The following is a 17273-nucleotide window of genomic DNA, read 5'->3' on the forward strand; positions in this document are numbered from 1 at the left end:
ACTTTCTGGCCACCTGAGAGGGGCATTTTTCTGTGTGTTTCTTGGCTAAAACGTTTTTTGTTTGATTTCTTTTGCTTGGTAATAACCCCTGAATTCTGGGACTATTTTCCATTTCACAGCCGTAGCCTTCGTTTACGCTATGCGTGAGCATAAATGAAAACTCTTTAGCCAATAAACATGGGAAAAAATTTCTTCATATCATAAAAACTATTTTTTTTGCAACGGAAACGGTTTTTAGCACACCGAAGTCTACAAAAAATTTTTTGTTATATACGAACGCGAGACGCACGGCCCTTAATGGAAAATTATATAAAAAATCCGGGGGAAAATAGTTTTCAATAAAAACAGCAAATGAATTCGATAGAAAAAAAATGGATGCTATGTTTTTTTGTTTTTTTATTTTTCTGTGTGTTTCTTGGCTAAAAAGTTTTTTGTTTGATTTCTTTTGCATGGTAATAACCCCTAAACTCTGGGACTATTTTCCATTTCACAGACGTAGCCTTTGTTTTTGCTACGCGTGAGCATAAATGAAAACTGTTAAATATGCGCTTGCGTACCAAACTGCCTTGTCAAAAAACCTTTAAGCCAATAAACACGAAAATAAATGCCCCTTCCTCAGGTGACCAGAAAGTGAGTGCTCATTTTAAGTTAAATTTACATAGAAAAGTGATTATCCACTTTTCGAAAAAAAAATTTCTTCATATCATGAAAACTATTTTGGTACTCATTAGGCGTTTATTTCTATGGCGACCCGCAGAATTATTTAATGGTCGTTCCCTTAGTCCCCCCCCCAGTCAAGGCTAACGCATGTGCACGTAATATTTTTTATTTATTTCCTTACGTGGCGGAGTTATACAACCATCACCCCCATGCGAATTTCTATACTGATAGGTTTTTTGAAATTTTTTCACTGGATTATTATTGATTGAACACTAACCAGATTATGAAAAAAAATTGAAAAAAAAAAAAATTATTTCAACATTTGAAAGGGGTACTCACTTTTTAGTTACCACGTTCTGGTAAATCGGTCACTCATTTTTTTCTTTTTTTTGGCTAAATACAGAAGTGTCTTCGGGAGATATAAAATGGTCGCATGTTGACGAAGCAATGTATCGGGAGGCATACGGGATGGAAAATTATTGGTACATTTTTAGATTAGGTCCACCTCCTCAATTTTCTTTTAAATGACGACTTGTAGTGGTTTTCGACTATGCTGAATACGAAAATCGCATTGAAATTTTGCAGAAATAAGTAGTTATCAAGATATAAAAAGTTGTATTATGCATTGTAATCTTTGGCGGCCATCTTTTTTACGCGCGTGCATTTGTTTATGGCGCGTGTGCGCGTAAAAAGATGGCCGCCAAAGAATACAATGCATGATATAACTTTTTATACCTTGATAACTACTGATTTCCGCAAAATTTCAATGCCATTTCCGTATTCAGCATACTCGAGAACTTATAAATGTCGTCATTTAAAGGAAAATTGTGGAGGTGGACCTAATCTAAAAAAATACCAAAATATTAAACATTTCGGTACTCATGCAGAGAGTGATCTGTGCTGAAATAATAATATTATTATTTTAAAAGCCGAGTTTGTATTACTGTACACATAGATTCGAAAAAGTTGTCAAAAACAAATATATAACAAATAAATGTTATCAAAGGCAAGATAAGTTACTTTTCTACCTAACTGGATATATTTTTCGTGTTTTTATTCAATGTAACATGTTCATTCAGCTCGAAAAGCATACAGTGTTTACCGATGTATTGGAAAATTCAAAATGGCGCCCGACACTCTCTTTAACACGGTAAGTTCAGGAAAAGATGTTATACATAATAAACTAGACAAAATACTGTTAGAAATTCGCTCATTATATGTTACCGTGACATAAGTTGACATATATTCGGTGTTTTTTTAATAGTATTTTGTCTAGTTTATTATTTATAACACCTTTTCCCAAACTTACCATGTTAAAGAGAGTGTTGGGCGCCATTTTGAATTTTCCAATACATCGGTAAACACTGCATGTTTTTCGAGCTGAATAAACATATTACATTCAATAAAAACACAAAAAATATATCCAGTTAGGTAGAAAAGTAACTTATCTTGCCTTTGATAACATTTATTTGTTATATATTTGTTTTTTAACAACTTTTTCGAATCTATATGTACAGTAATACAAACTCCAAAAAACATATCATAAAACTTTAATTAAACGTGGAAATACGATTTAAAAAATAGCGCGGATCACTCTCTGCATTAGCACCAACATTTCTCCAGCATGTTAGTGAAATTTATAATACTTAAAAAATTTAAAAAAAAAAAAAAAGTTTTGAAAAAAACCCCAAAAACCTTTCATAAAAACAAATTATTTAAAAAAAAACCCCCAAAAAAAACACCCACAAACTGACTTTTAACTAAATAAGTAAAAAAAAAAAAAAAAATTTTTTAAACTCGAAACTTTATTTTCATAAAAACAATAAAAAAAGTCATGTTCAATCTATTTTTTTTTCTTTGAGAAACAAATATTTTTCTGACTTACAAATGCGGTAGAGACTCATTATTTTTACTTTCTATGGTTTTGATATATCGCGTTTTTATTGGTTACAAAATGGGTGACTGATTTATCAGAACGTTGTAATTAAAAAGTGAGCACCACTTTCAAATGTCGAAATAATGATTTCTTTTTTAATTTTTTTTTTTTTTTTTAATAATCTGTTTAATTAGTGTCCAATCAATAATAATCCAGTGAAAAAAATTTCCAAAAACCTATAAGTATAGAAATTACGCATGGGAGTACAACTACGGCACTTTCGCACTTACTTTTACAAAGATTATTTACGTTAACTCTTTTCATAAATAATTTAAAAAAAAAAAGTAACTAAACCATTTATTGATAATTGGTCACGTGTACAAACATTTATTTATTTATTTACGTAGGCTTAACTCTTTTCATGAATAAGAAAAGTTTTACTCTTTAAGAATAATAAAAGGAAAAAATGCAGAGAGTGATCCGCGCTATTTTTTAAATCGTATTTCCACGGTTAATTAAAGTTTTACGATATGTTTTTTTTTATTCAATTGTAAGGTTAAAGTACAGAATAGGTACAAAACACCCTCCCCTCCCCATGTTAAGAATGGCTTTTTAAATAATAACGTTATTATTTCAGCACGGATCACTCTCTGCATGAGTATCATAAAAATTAATACAAATAATACTTATCTCAATAAGTGAAAGGCTCATTTTTACCGGAAATGAAATGGGGAAAATCTCGCAGTTACGAAAAATATTTTCATTTATAATTTAATATTTTTATAATTCGCAATGTTAAATTATTTTAATAACATGCAAACATTCTTTGACTTTAAAAATAGATTTTCTGAAAATTTCAATTAAATTGGTAATGTAGAAATATGGTTCTATAGACTTTGAACGAACCAAAAATTACATTTTTATATATATAGACTAGCTGTACCCTGCCACGCGTTGCTGTGGCTTAATTTGGTGCAATGGAAAATTCTAATAAAAAGAGAAAATGCATGTTTCTTATATTCTTAGTAAAGCAATCCACTCTAAAAAAAAAAAAAAAAAAAATGAAAAAAATGATACTCTTGCAGAATTGGATCCTGATCCTCAGGATTACCGTCAATCATGGTTTGGGCTCGACCAACAATCAGTGGATAAAACTAACGTTTAGACCCATTGTAGCAGGACCAGCCTGTCTGACAAGCAGACTTAGCAACTTAATAGACATCTTATTACAACCTTTCACAGATCAAGTTAAGAGCTACATAAGGGACGACATCCATTTTCTTACTACCTTACCACACACAGTAGAAAACGGGACACTATTAGTTACATTTGACGTTAGCAGTTTATATAGTAATATACCCCATGAATTAGGAAAAGAAGCAATAATATTTTGGATCAACAGATATGCACAAACACTATATCCTAGATTCACAAAGCAATTCATTATCGATAGTATAGACATAATCATAAATAATAATTCCTTCGAATTCAACAATACCAACTACATCCAACACTAGGTACAGCAATGGGAACGAAAATGGCACCGACTTACGCAACCCTTACATTAGCCTACCTAGAAGAAACCTTATATAAAAAGATAGAACAAAAATTTGGCCACAGCACTAAAAAACTGTTTGTAGAATCATGGAAAAAGTACTTAGATGACTGCTTCATCCTATGGAAACACACATGGGGGGACATCACAGACTTACACGCCATACTCCAGAACCTACACCCAAAAATTAAATTCACCATAGAATAAAGCTCTACAGAATTACCTTTCCTAGATATACTGATAAAGATTAAAGACAATAACATTATCACAGACATTTACCGCAAACCTACAGACACCCAACAATACCTACACTTTAAAAGTCACCACCCTAAAAGCTGCATAAAATCAATTCCCTACACCCTAGCACGTAGAATCTGCACCATAATCACGGACAATAACCTTCGGAAAATCCGACTCAAGGAACTACGAATAAATTTAAGAAAAAGAAAATACCCATCACAACTTATAGACAAAGGGATCCAACTTGCGACAAATATACCAGTAGAAGATTTGGGAACCCCTAAAGAACGAAACAAAGAACAAATCCTAACATACGTCTCCACACACAACACAAATAACCCAGAGCTTTTCACAGAGATAACGAAAAACCTTGTCCTATTTAACCAAAACAGCAAACTAAACAACTTCCTTAAAACAACAAAAATAATAAAAAGCAAACGCCAACCCAAAAACCTAAAACGCATTCTTACATCATCCAAACTCAATCAAGACGCAACAAAAGGAGTCACAAAATGCAACAAACAACGATGTGGAGTCTGCAACATAATATTAGAGGGAAAGACATACACATTTACGAACCCCATACAAACATTCAAAATTAAAAAAAACTTAGATTGCACCTCAAAAAATGTGATCTATGTAATAAAATGTCCAGCATGCGATAAATCCTACATAGGCGCTACAAAAAACCTTAGTAATAGATTAGCCCTACACCGATCCAACATCAAAATCGCGGAAAATAGACACCTGCATGTATCACAACATATACACACATGCAGTGGAGGCAGATTCGAGATAATGCCCATCTTCCAAACTGACAACAACTTCTACTTGCTAACACAAGAAAAAAACTTCATAGCAAAGTTTAACCCCGCCTTAAACATCTCCATAATTATACACATAAATAGGCAAAACACAAAATACACTTACACGCATGCATAGTGGGGTAAATGTGCACCCTCACACACAAGACAAAAGAAGCACAATAAAGCACGCGCACACTTTCACGGGTGCGCGCGTCCATACCCAGTACAGTACCATTTCTCTAAACTAAACAAACAATTAGAAATTATACGTATGTATGTATATGTACGCACATGTGTGCATGTATGTATGTGTGTGAGTGTGAGTGTATACATATGATTGTGTATGCGTGTGTGTATATGTATATATCATCTGTTATCTATGTTACATCTTGTTTGTGTGTGTACGTGCACATGTTTGGGTGACCGAATCCATGTATGCATATGTGCTTGGATTAGAAAAGAAAGAAAACTTCAACCAATATATACATAAGGTGGGATGTATGAATATGTATGTGTATGTGTGATTGTAGGTGCATGTGTCTATGTATATATATGGGTGGATGAATGTATACGCATCTGTATGTGTGTGTGTACATATATACATATGTATGCATATGTATGAGTGGGTAAATGTGTTCGTGTGGATATGGATATACGCGTATGTGTGAGCCCTGCATATATCTATGTGTGTGCATGTGTGGTGTGTATGTGCCTACATAGTATATGGATGTTTGCGAGTGTGTATGCACATACATGTATGTATATATGTGTGTGTATGTGCGTGTATATGTATGTATATGTATCTTCTCCTACCTATTCTCCATCTTACTTGTGTGTGTGTGTACGTGTACTTATGTCTGAATGATTAAGTGCATATATACATGCGTGTTTTGGTTGGGGAAAAATATATATATATATATATATATATATATATATATATATATATATATACATATATGTATATATATATATATATATAAAATAAAAAATAAAAAATAAAAAAATAAAAATGATTAACCAATATGTGCCTGACATATTAGTGGTGGATGTGTGTGAGTACGTGTGTGATGTGTAGGTGGGTATATATATATATATGTATGCTCCTGCATATATTTCTATGTATGTGCGTGTGTGTATGTGTGTGTGCCTGTGTGCGTGTGCATGTGTACATGTACATGTATGTATATGTATGCATGTGTGATTGTGTGTGAGTGTGTGCTATACATGGGGAAAGAAAGTCTTAAAAAAAAAACCCATAAAAAAAACATAAAAACCTTCACCAAATGGACGAAAAGCGCCCTCTTTGAATCTAACTTTGACCGGACACTTTGAACACTTACGGTTGGAGACAGAATGTCTGAGACCACACATCACTCTGAAAAAACCATTTAGCATCAGCGAAGGAAAAATAACTTTACAAACTCCCATTTTAAAGAAAAACATTTTACAAAAACATCTGAAGAGAGCACGCCCTAAGCTCGAAACACGTTATAAAAATATTTTAAAATAAAAATATGATGAAAACCTTTAAAAAAAACCCACAATTGTTGATGGCTACACTCTTTTATATATATATATATATATATATATATATATATATATATATATATATATATATATATATAAACGGCTATATGTTTGTCTGTCTGTCTCCATATTTTCAAACTCCATCTCCTCTGAAACTAAAAGTCACAGAGAGGAGCTAGGGACCTCAAATGATTGGATTTTTTACAGGCCGCTATTTTATGGGTCTTTAGCAGGTTTAAATTGTTTTTAAGGAGTCAAAAATGGGTTAAAATCGAAAAAAGTTGTGAAACATTTTGTACATTCATCTTAGTTTATTTTTAATTTTTAATTGGTTTATATGCATGTCACGTTAGTACAGTGGTAACGTCACCAGCTTTGAATGCTACAGTTTTGCTTTCAATTCTAGATGATGGCATCTAAATACTTTTTTTTTACTTTTGAAATCACAACTCTAATATATATGAAATCTGGACAAATTAAAATATATTTAAGCATATTTTACACTCTGGCAAAACCGCGCCCTCATCAACTAATATATATATATAGTAATAAGTAGAGATCTATCATGATAGGTAGTAAGATTATACATCTAAAATCAAGAATACTAGAATTATCCACAAGGAGTCATTGCATAATAGATAAAGTATTAGGTAAAATTCAATGGTAAGTGACACTCTTTTGGAGGTTGAAGGCTAAATCCTCAGTGCAGAAAATACAAAGAATAGAACTGTGATGGAACGAGAGCATGTTTTTTTTTCAAGAATAAGGGTTAAAGAGTGTACAGTAGAAATTGGACAATATAGTAATCATTAGTAATGAAAATTCGGTAAATTTGATAAATTATATGGAACGGCTCATCAAGAACTTATTTACATTAGACTTGAAGACACCCATGTTGTAGTCAGCCGGAAAGCAGGAAAACGGAAGATAATTTCACAGGCGTGCAGTTCTAAGAAAGAAGCTCTGTTTATGGAATCTACATTTAGGTTTAGGTACAGATAAACAGTGGGGGGAATTATTGATAGTGTTTTCAGCTAGACAAGTGTTTTTTGTGAAAGTTTGGCAAGGGGGGACCATAGACTGAAGCTCAGTCGAACACTTTCCATGAAAATAACGATATATACAAAGACAAACTCGCAACATCTCTTCTGTGAGATAGAGGTTGCAGGGAAGAGAAAAGGACATCTCCTACGAGGCTACGAAGTCTATTTTAAACTCTATCAAGGCAGGACAAGTCCTTTCTAGCAGCTCCTGCCCAGATGTGGCAACAGTATTCCATCCTTGGATGTACCTGGCTCTTATATAGATAGAGAATTGCATCAGCAGTGAGATATCTACCGGATCGATAGAAAGATCCCACCATTTTTCCAGCGGCCTTGGCAACAGATTTGATGTACGTGTTCCATTTAAGATCAGGAGTAATGGTCAAGCCCAGAAGCTTGTCAAAACTTGAGGCCGCCTGAAGACGAGAGCCATTCATTTCAATTGATGCCAGATGTGGATCAGAATGCTGATGATGTAAAGAGAGAAGCTTGGTTTTAGATATATTAAAAGTAACCAGCCACTCTTTTCCCCATTGTACTACATGCTCAAGATCAGAGGAGAGAGAATTGGAGAGAACTTGTTCGGTTACTGTCTTAGATGTTCTACCATAAATGGTTGTGTTGTCAGCATAAATGTCTACAAATGATGTAAGGATGTGATTTGGAAGATCATTAATGTAGATCAGGAAAAGAGTTGGGCCTAGGATAGATCTCTGAAGGACACCAGCATCAATACTGTGAGCTTCTGATTTTTGCCCCTCAACTACTACTCTTATGAACCTATCAGAAAGAAATGATTTAATAATTGAGAAGACATTTCCAACTGTACCGTAGCTGGAGATCTTGTGAAGTAAACCTTTATGCCATACCCTATTAAAGGCCTTAGATATGTCAAGAGCAATTGCCCTAGAAACGTTGCCTCTGTCGAGAGATTTTCTAATCCTATGAGATATAACTGTAAGCACATCTGCTGTAGATCTAGCAGAACGGAAACCATATTGAGTGTCACTAAGAAGGTTATTTTATTTGAGATGGTTGATTATTTCTATATTTAACACAGATTCCAGCAACTTACTCATGACCCACAGGAGACTTATTGGACTGTACTGAGAGGGGGATGAGCGATCACCTGAATTCTTAAATACAGGGCATACTGATGAAATTTTCCAGGGTGATGGGAAGCTATTCTCCTTAAGACAACGTTTAAGCAGTTTTGTAAGTATGGGCGCTAGTTCAGGTTGAAGTTTTTTGAGCACTATAATTGGAATACCGTCAGGGCTTTACTGGAATCAAGGTCTTTGATTAGCTTGTCATTAAAAAAAATAATAATAAAAAATAAAAAAATTATTAAGTATTCTTCTTAATAAAAGTCCAACAGACGCGTTTAAGGGAAAGTATGGTGATAGATTCCCCTCTCACGAACTAAAAATGAGTACAATTACGTAATCTATTTTTGCAATCAACTTGGTAGATAAATAAACATTTATGGACGAGGATAAAGCTAGCATTTAATAAAACAGAAATACATAAATTAAATACTGAAATAAAATGTAGTTATTAATATTTGAATATAAAAATAAAAAGTACGATTAATATAGAAGTCACTTATCTCAACAAAAACACTTCCGTCTCCAAAATGCAAACTGTAGAGAAGAATTTAAGTTTTAATAACAGCGTTCAAGAGACTTTTTTTTTTTAAATTAACCGTTAAAGAAAAGCGTGATTTTATTCTGAACTTTAGTTAGTCACGTTTTAAGAAACTTGCGATATAAAAGAAAAGCAGATGGGGGGGGGGTTCTTCCGAAAGTTAGTGGGTGACGTTATAAGTAATTGCGAGATAAGTTAAATAAAGGGTTTGAAATTACGTGCAGATTCCTAAATTTGACAGAAAGATTCACGAGTTGGACAAAATACACCTGAAAAGGTCGGACGTTATATTGACTGAAACATTATGCAAATAATACTCAAGATGAGAACAATAGTCCGAAGAGACCAAATAATCCAAATGAAATCCTGCTCGATCTATTTTATTCAGTTACATTATGGTTAAAATATCAAGTTATGTTCAATAGTTTGTATACAAAGAATCATGTTCCACAGATGTTATGTTTCAGCATTAAAAACCTAAAAATGGGTTCATATGGCATAAAACAGAAAAGCGAAATTGAGCCAACACATTAAACGGTCAGCTAGTGCAAACCCGGCCCGGGCCCTTCGGGGCCTGGGCAACAAGTGTCATGCAAAGACCATATGTGGGGGCAACCCAACATATAAGTTATTGGTCAATGTAGGGGAAACCCTTCACACCAATTGTCACTATCCAGCTCCCCTACTCCCCGGGGAGTTGGCCCCCATTTCCTCTTCACTCCTCACTTTAAAAATCGGCCTTGTGCCTAATTTGCTCAGTGGGGGAGCAAATAAATACCTCAAAGTGTAGTATTTGTTCTTCAGATGCTGCACTTCAATTTCTTGTTCTCTGTCAGTGGAGGAGAAATCTTTCACGACTGAGACAATTTTTATTTTTGTTCCTTTTCTCCACATTAAAAAGCGACACTGGTGTCTAACTCTGTCTTGTGGGGAGGCATTGTAAATAGGTACTCTAACATCATAAAACCAACTTCCTTTCAACTTTGTCCATGAACATAATAATAATGCTTGTAGCTCACGGCTGGCAGTTCACTATGAGACTTGCTATATTATTATTAATGTAGTAATTATAAGCGATGAAAGCAAACTATACACAATGGCACTCATACGAAAGACTGAGGTGTGGTCTGTAAATGAATGTCTGGTAAACAAGCTCTCAAAATATGTATATTTAGTGTTGACACTAGAGACTTTTTCCCCACTCCTCCAAACTTATGAAGCCTTTTGACTAATGTAAACAAACTATTCTGCATTTGGAAACCATTAAAAGTAATTGTGACTATTATAAACTTGAAATTATTTCAAAGGAAATACAGTTTGGAAATTCGTTGAAAACAGTTTATTTTGTTTTACCTTTACTTCCTAATTTGTGAGCTATTTGTGTTTAAAAAATAGATTTAAAAGAAGTTATAAACCTTTTAAGTTCTTATTATTTGTAATCTTCAAACTACTGTTCTCATCTTAAGCATCATTTTTTACAACGTCTCGGTTGATGTAACCTTTGACCTTCTTCAGGTGTATAATTTAAAAGTTTCTGAATTTTTTAGATGAGGATTGATTATTTGGATTATTAAGACTACTGTTCTCATTTTCCGTGTTATTCTCACAACGTTTCGGCTGATTTCATGTAAGTGTAGAAAACTATACAAAGGTGAGATATGTCGCCTCCTAAAAGTAAGGTTTAGAAGAACACCGATAAGTTGTAATATGTAGAGACGTTGAAAAGCTGATCACATATGGAGGGAAAATGGGAAATGGAAACCGTCTACTCTTATAAGACGACTTAAAGAAGCAGCACATATGTTGGATGACGATAAGCAGACCTAGGAATTTAATGCAATATGGAAACCATTAATTATAAATAATAGATAAGGTCACCATTAAAATTATTAAATAAAAATAAAATATAGTACACACACGCACGCACACACACACACACACACACACACACACACACACACACACACACACACACACATATATAATTATATTATCAAAGAGTAAATCTTTAACAAAGCAAAACTTATCAAGAAAAGCTCAACATTATTAAGAGGACCAAACAACTCTTTTCTTATTGTTTTGATGATATAATAAAGTTATATATAACTTTTATTCCCCATCTTTCATTTTAATATTATGAGAGAGAGAGAGAGAGAGAGAGAGAGAAAGAGAAAGAGAGAGAGAGAGAGAGAGAGAGTAATGTGTAGTAATAAGTAGCAGTCTATATTGATAAGTAATAAGACTGAACATCTCAAAACATGAATGGATTTAAGGCTTTCAAAATTCATACTAGTATTGTCCGTAAGCACCCGTAACATAACAGATAAAGTACTAAGTAGAATTCAGTTCTAAGTGACACTCTTTTGGAGTTTGAAGGTTTAATCTTCAGTGTGAAAAAGACTAAAAATACAATTGCAAATTACTTAAGACTTCATGTCTGATGAAATGCGAGCATGCTACCCCCATGGATTAAATAAAGGGTTCCATTCTAAATTCCTTACAGATTCCTAAGTTTGACAGGAATATTCCTGTGTTTGACAAGATACACCTAAAGAAAGCCGGAAGTTACATCATCCAAAACGTTGTAAGAATAACAGTTTAATTCCATAAATATAGAATCTGAGCAAAGTAGCCAAGTTTGTTTACTTTGGTTACTAACTGATTAAACAAAGATGACTAGTTTGCTCACATCCGATATGTATTCTTCTTTCTGTATCGTGGCATGTTCATGCCTAGATGAAATCATGGTTAGTGTTCTCCATAGGCTTCAGTCCATTGCTTGTTCTCAGAGTCTGATGGTACTGTTGACACCCATTGCACATCCATTCTTATCTTCTGCCTTCCCCTGGCTCTCATTCCATCAGTTTAATCCTTCAAGATGTGCTGTTCAATGTCCTCATTTTAGCACAATAGGTGTCTAACAAAGTAGTACCGCCTTTCCTTGATGGTCCGCCTCAGCAAGCAATCAACCTTCATTCTTCTTAGGACTTCAGTATTTGACACTCTTTCTGTCCAAGAAATGCTAAGCATTCATCGATAGAACCACATCTCAGTTACCTCCAAATGTCCTCGCTTTATTAATTGTCCAAAACTTACATCCGTATGTCAGAACTGACCAGACATAACACCTTAGCAGCCTTTCTTGATTCCAAGACTCAGATTTCGTGCATCCAAAACGCCTTTCATATGCATAAACGTTTTCTTCACAGCAACAATTCTGCATTTGATGTCTGATTCTGATCGACCATCTGATATAATCATGTTTCCCAAGTATGTAAATCTTTAATTCTGATGTATCATAGTTCTGATAGATGACAACGAGGTATCTGAGTTTTCTTACTGCAGACCATTGAAAAATTCTTCTGACTGTCGGTTGACAGCCTTGGTTTCAGACTTTTTTCAGCTAGCCTCAGTTTCAGCCTTTTTTCGGTTACTATATCTAGCAGTTGTTGTAGTTTTTCTTCTGAACCAGCAATCAGAGTGGTATCATCTGCATATCTGAGATTGTTGTAGTTCCTATCACCAAGCTGTATGCTAGGCTTTGTCATCAGTTTCGACAGAGCAGTCTCACTATACAGATTGAACAGATCAGGCGATAACACTCTTGATGGATTCCTTTCTAGATTTCTACCCACTCATCGCTTTCACTGTGAAGTCACACTGCCACTTTCTGATCCTAAAAGAGATTTGCGATAAATCGCAGGTCTTTCCCATCGATCTCTAGCTCCTCCAACATTTTTATCAGCTCTTCCTGTTTTATGCAATCAAATGCCTTCATATAATTGGTCTTTCTTCTTTCCAATGCCTTTCCCCATTAGCGATCTCAAGCCAAATATAGCATTCTGGATTCCTTTTCCTGGCTTGTATCTGAACTGCTCTTTCGACAAATTCTGCCTGATCGTATCATTTATTCGATTTAGTATCGCACACAAGATGATCTTTGTGATATGGCTCATGAGACTGATCATATGATGATCCTTATAATCATTTGCATCTGCATTCTTTGGAAGTGTTACGAAAATAGATTCCAACATTTCTTCCGGAACCTCTCCTGCATAGACCTGGTTTGCTATTTCTGTCAGCTTTTCAACACCAAACAGACCCAAAACATCAATATGCTCAAATAGGATGCCGTCATTTCTACCTACCTTTCCACGCTTCATCTTCTTCATAGCCTTTTGAATTCCCGCTGGGCTGAACTCGCGACCTTTCATTATTTTCTTTATCTCTGGCTTCTTTCTTCCAACATCACCATAGAGGTCTTTGATATACTCAGTCCACCGGCGCATGACTGCCTCATTGTCCCTCAGTACTGAGCATGTGCATCCTTAATGCATTTAGATATGGGCTTGTATGTAACTTAAAATGCTTATAACTTCTATTATATATTGATTTTTATTCTTAACATAGACTTACAAAGCGTTGCAGGCTTTGTTGATCAAAATGAAAGATACTTATCTAAGTACTGTGAGAAATAGCAAATAATATATATGTTTCTGAGCAAGGGTCTATCTTCAAATGCCATGAGGGTTTTGTAAGCAAAGAAATAAACTTCCTGCTTGTATCTATTATAATACTAAAGATGATTCTATCCACATTTGTTTCCCTATGGTATTTGACTTTATACTTTAATTACACAAAAAACATGTTAAAATATTACTTAGTTCTGTGATAGATTTATGTTTGCAAGAAAATGCTTTTTAATTCTTCTAATTAATTGCAATCTGTCACTCATCACTTCAATAACTACCTGTGTATTTCTTTCGTTCTCTCTTCAACCACTCTAATAGTTTTTAATGTCTCTGTGAGGATTTAGAGAAAGAGTAGCTAACTTTTTTTTAGCTAATTTACAGATTATAAAAGAATTGAAATGATGGCTAGAATAAACCCTTTTCAGGATTTAGGAGTACATAAGGATGATATACAGGTAAAGCGATTTGTTATATTTAATTATGCAAAAAGAATTACTTTAGAGAAAGCAATTTATAATTTTCTAATGAAATAAAAGCAGAATAAATAACGATAGTGATTGTGACCCAACCAGTCACGAGTACATCTCTAAGAAAGAGAGACATATGTTAGAAAACTATTACAATGCAAGGCATAGAATTCTATGCCTTGCATTATGATAGTCTTCTAGCATTTACCTAAATACTAGTGCTGGGACGCTTAATCAGAATCAAAAATCGGAAATTTTTAAGGTATTGGAATCGGTATCAATACTCCAGTGAAATACATCCCACTTCTCTTTAATTTTTGTTCAAAGTTCTTCCAGATTTGAAATTTTATCATTGCATAGCTGTTGCTTGATGTAATGTCATTAGTTTTCAATAGAATTAAGGTTTGGAGATTGTGCAGGCCAATCCAAACACAGAATATCATGCTCTCCAAGGAACCTCTTCACATTGCTAGCTGTGTGAATGGAAGCATTATTCTGCATGAAGATGGGATTATCATCCAAATTCTGGCCAAAGTAGGGTAGAAAATGCTTTGTCAACATATTAATGTGCTTGGTTGAATTAATTTGACCTTGCAAGCGAACTATAGGCCCTGGACCATTGGCACTAATAATGCCCAACATTAAAACTGAACCTCCACCACCTTGCAGCGTTGAAACTGTGCACCTAGGATTAAATTCTTTGTCCTTCATTTGACGGATGTACTACCTACCATCACTGCCTAGCCTATTGAACTTGCTTTCATCACTAAAAATCACTTTTGATCAATATGAAGAGTCATGATCTTCCTTGCATCTGACAAAGTCCAGATAGCACTTTCTGTTCTTTACAGAAATCATTGGCTTGCATCTTGCAACATAGCCTTGCAAATTAAATATCTTCAATCTGTTCTTAACTGTAGAAAGAGAGCACTTTTAAAGAAGATTACACTGTTGTTGGATTTGGGGAGCTGTTTCAAATCTGTTTCTAAGGCTGCAGATCTTGATAGCATTGTCTTCCCTGTAAGAAGTAACTCTAGGATCATTAGATTTAGGAGCATCACGAACACTGCCGGTGTTTTGGTGCAGTCATTCGTACTGTTTTCTCATCACATTTCAATCTGCATCTGATTTCTCGGTTGGATGAACCAGAAAGGTGGAGATTAATGAGCCCCTGACGATCACTAAAGAAAGGCGTGGCATATGGACTAAATGTTACGTTAAACTGGAACAACAACAATTACGATTAGAGATGTTTTGTTGCCTAAAAGATGGATATTTTAAGCTGGTTTTAAGCTCATTTGTTGCTGTGGAGTTTCTTTTTGCCTTTTTGATTTGAAGATAATTTTTTAAATTGACATGAACACTAGGATACTTCAATTAAAAGTCAAATATGAACTAATAAAATTATAGAGGAATAAAAGGAGAATCAAATGAGGTATAGTTTGTTTAAACAGTTATATTCAATTTAGTTTAAATTTGCGGTTTTTGAAAAAATGACAAGTGCAGACTTTCTTTTTAGCGCCTCTGTGTATATATATATATATATATATATATATATATATATATATATATATATATATATATATATATATATATATATATATATATATATATATACACACACAATCAAATCATGAAGATTTAGTGTGACCAAATCTTTTAATCAGAACACCAATAGTGACCTCCAAATACTTTAATCCGATTCTTTAGAAATTCCGAGCCCCCTTCAATCCTATAATCCCATTGATAATCTGTTTTTAATAAATCCTGCTTAAGAAAGGTTAAACAGTGTCTTATGTATAAGCTTTTAAAAAGGAAGTCGTTTCTAATGTCTTAATATTTTGAAGCTCATGCTAATGCACGCGATTTAGATATAAGTTTATTTATCCTCATTTGATCATGGGTTGCTTGATTGCATTAAAATACTGTGGTAAAATCAAACTCTATATCATTAGAATGTTAATTTGTAAACGAAAAACACTTACATTCTGATACGAACTTGACAACAAAAATATCCTTTGCACACACGTTTTTAATGCCGCGTAGACAACATTATAAAATCTGGTTGTACCAAATCAAATTGTCTGAAGATACGAGGTGCCTTCAACAAGTTGCCAGACTTTTATTTACATTAAATTTAAAATTGCCATAGACTTTTAAAAATTTAATATGTTATTGCTATAAATCTTATGAGATGACTGACCAATTTTTATGTTTAAGGTTCAAATGAACAGCTACAACAGGAAGTGGAATACACTCTACTAAAGCCTAATTATCACAGCTGGTGAATTTCAAAAATGCAATCTGGATGTGAGGGAATTTTAGAAGAACGATATGTAATAAAATTGTGTTTTAAACTTGAAAAAAAATGCCACAGAAACGTATGGATTGCTTGAGATTATTAGATTTGACATTAAATAACCTGAAAAGTGTTGGTATGCCATAAAAGAAAATAACCAGACCAAACACCATGAATAATTATTTGAAGATTTGAAGATATAAAAAAGTTGAAGCACAAACAAGTTTTTGTAAAATTACTGGATCCGGCATAAATTACCCCAAAAGGGTTGATATGCCATAAAACAACTAAATATCCAACGTTATGAAAAAGATGTCAATAATTTGTGACTTTCCATCCTAACTAAAAACCAATGTTACCATTTATATTCCAAATCTTATGACATACAAGACAACCCGGAAGCCATTGGGTCAACGTTAGTACAATTTACCTTAGTGAACCGATTCTGATATTTTAAAAATATGTAAAAGAGGTGCTGAGAAGTTTGTTGGAGATTGTTATTTTTCTGTAGAGTTGCTGCGCCTTCATCCATCTCATTGGCCATGTTTGATATGAAGAAAATCGTCGCTAATTTTTTTCGGTTGAAAGTACAGATTTCTTCTTTATGATTTAAATCGATTAAATCAAATTTGTCACATTCAAAATATGTGAAAAAGTTATAAAAATAAGAATATAAGACGG

The 17273-nt window shown here is 33.8% G+C and overlaps 1 protein-coding gene across 1 annotated transcript; it reads right to left on the bottom strand.

Moving 5' to 3' along the window:
* Nucleotides 1-13118: 13118 nt before the first annotated feature.
* LOC145252351 (uncharacterized) lies at nt 13119-13643 on the bottom strand. Its single transcript, XM_080111753.1, has one exon. It carries the CDS (start codon nt 13641-13643, stop codon nt 13119-13121), a length of 525 nt encoding a protein of 174 aa, XP_079967879.1.
* Between the last annotated feature and the right edge of the window lie 3630 nt (nt 13644-17273).

This window comes from Euprymna scolopes, chromosome 29, assembly GCF_053919585.1.
Source record: "Euprymna scolopes isolate OS-2025 chromosome 29, ASM5391958v1, whole genome shotgun sequence".
Classification (NCBI taxonomy): Eukaryota; Metazoa; Mollusca; class Cephalopoda; order Sepiida; family Sepiolidae; genus Euprymna; species Euprymna scolopes.

Bases quoted from the DNA above. Each gene is read 5' to 3' on its own strand.
- LOC145252351 (XM_080111753.1), bottom strand. From the start codon at position 13,643: ATGCGCCGGTGGACTGAGTATATCAAAGACCTCTATGGTGATGTTGGA.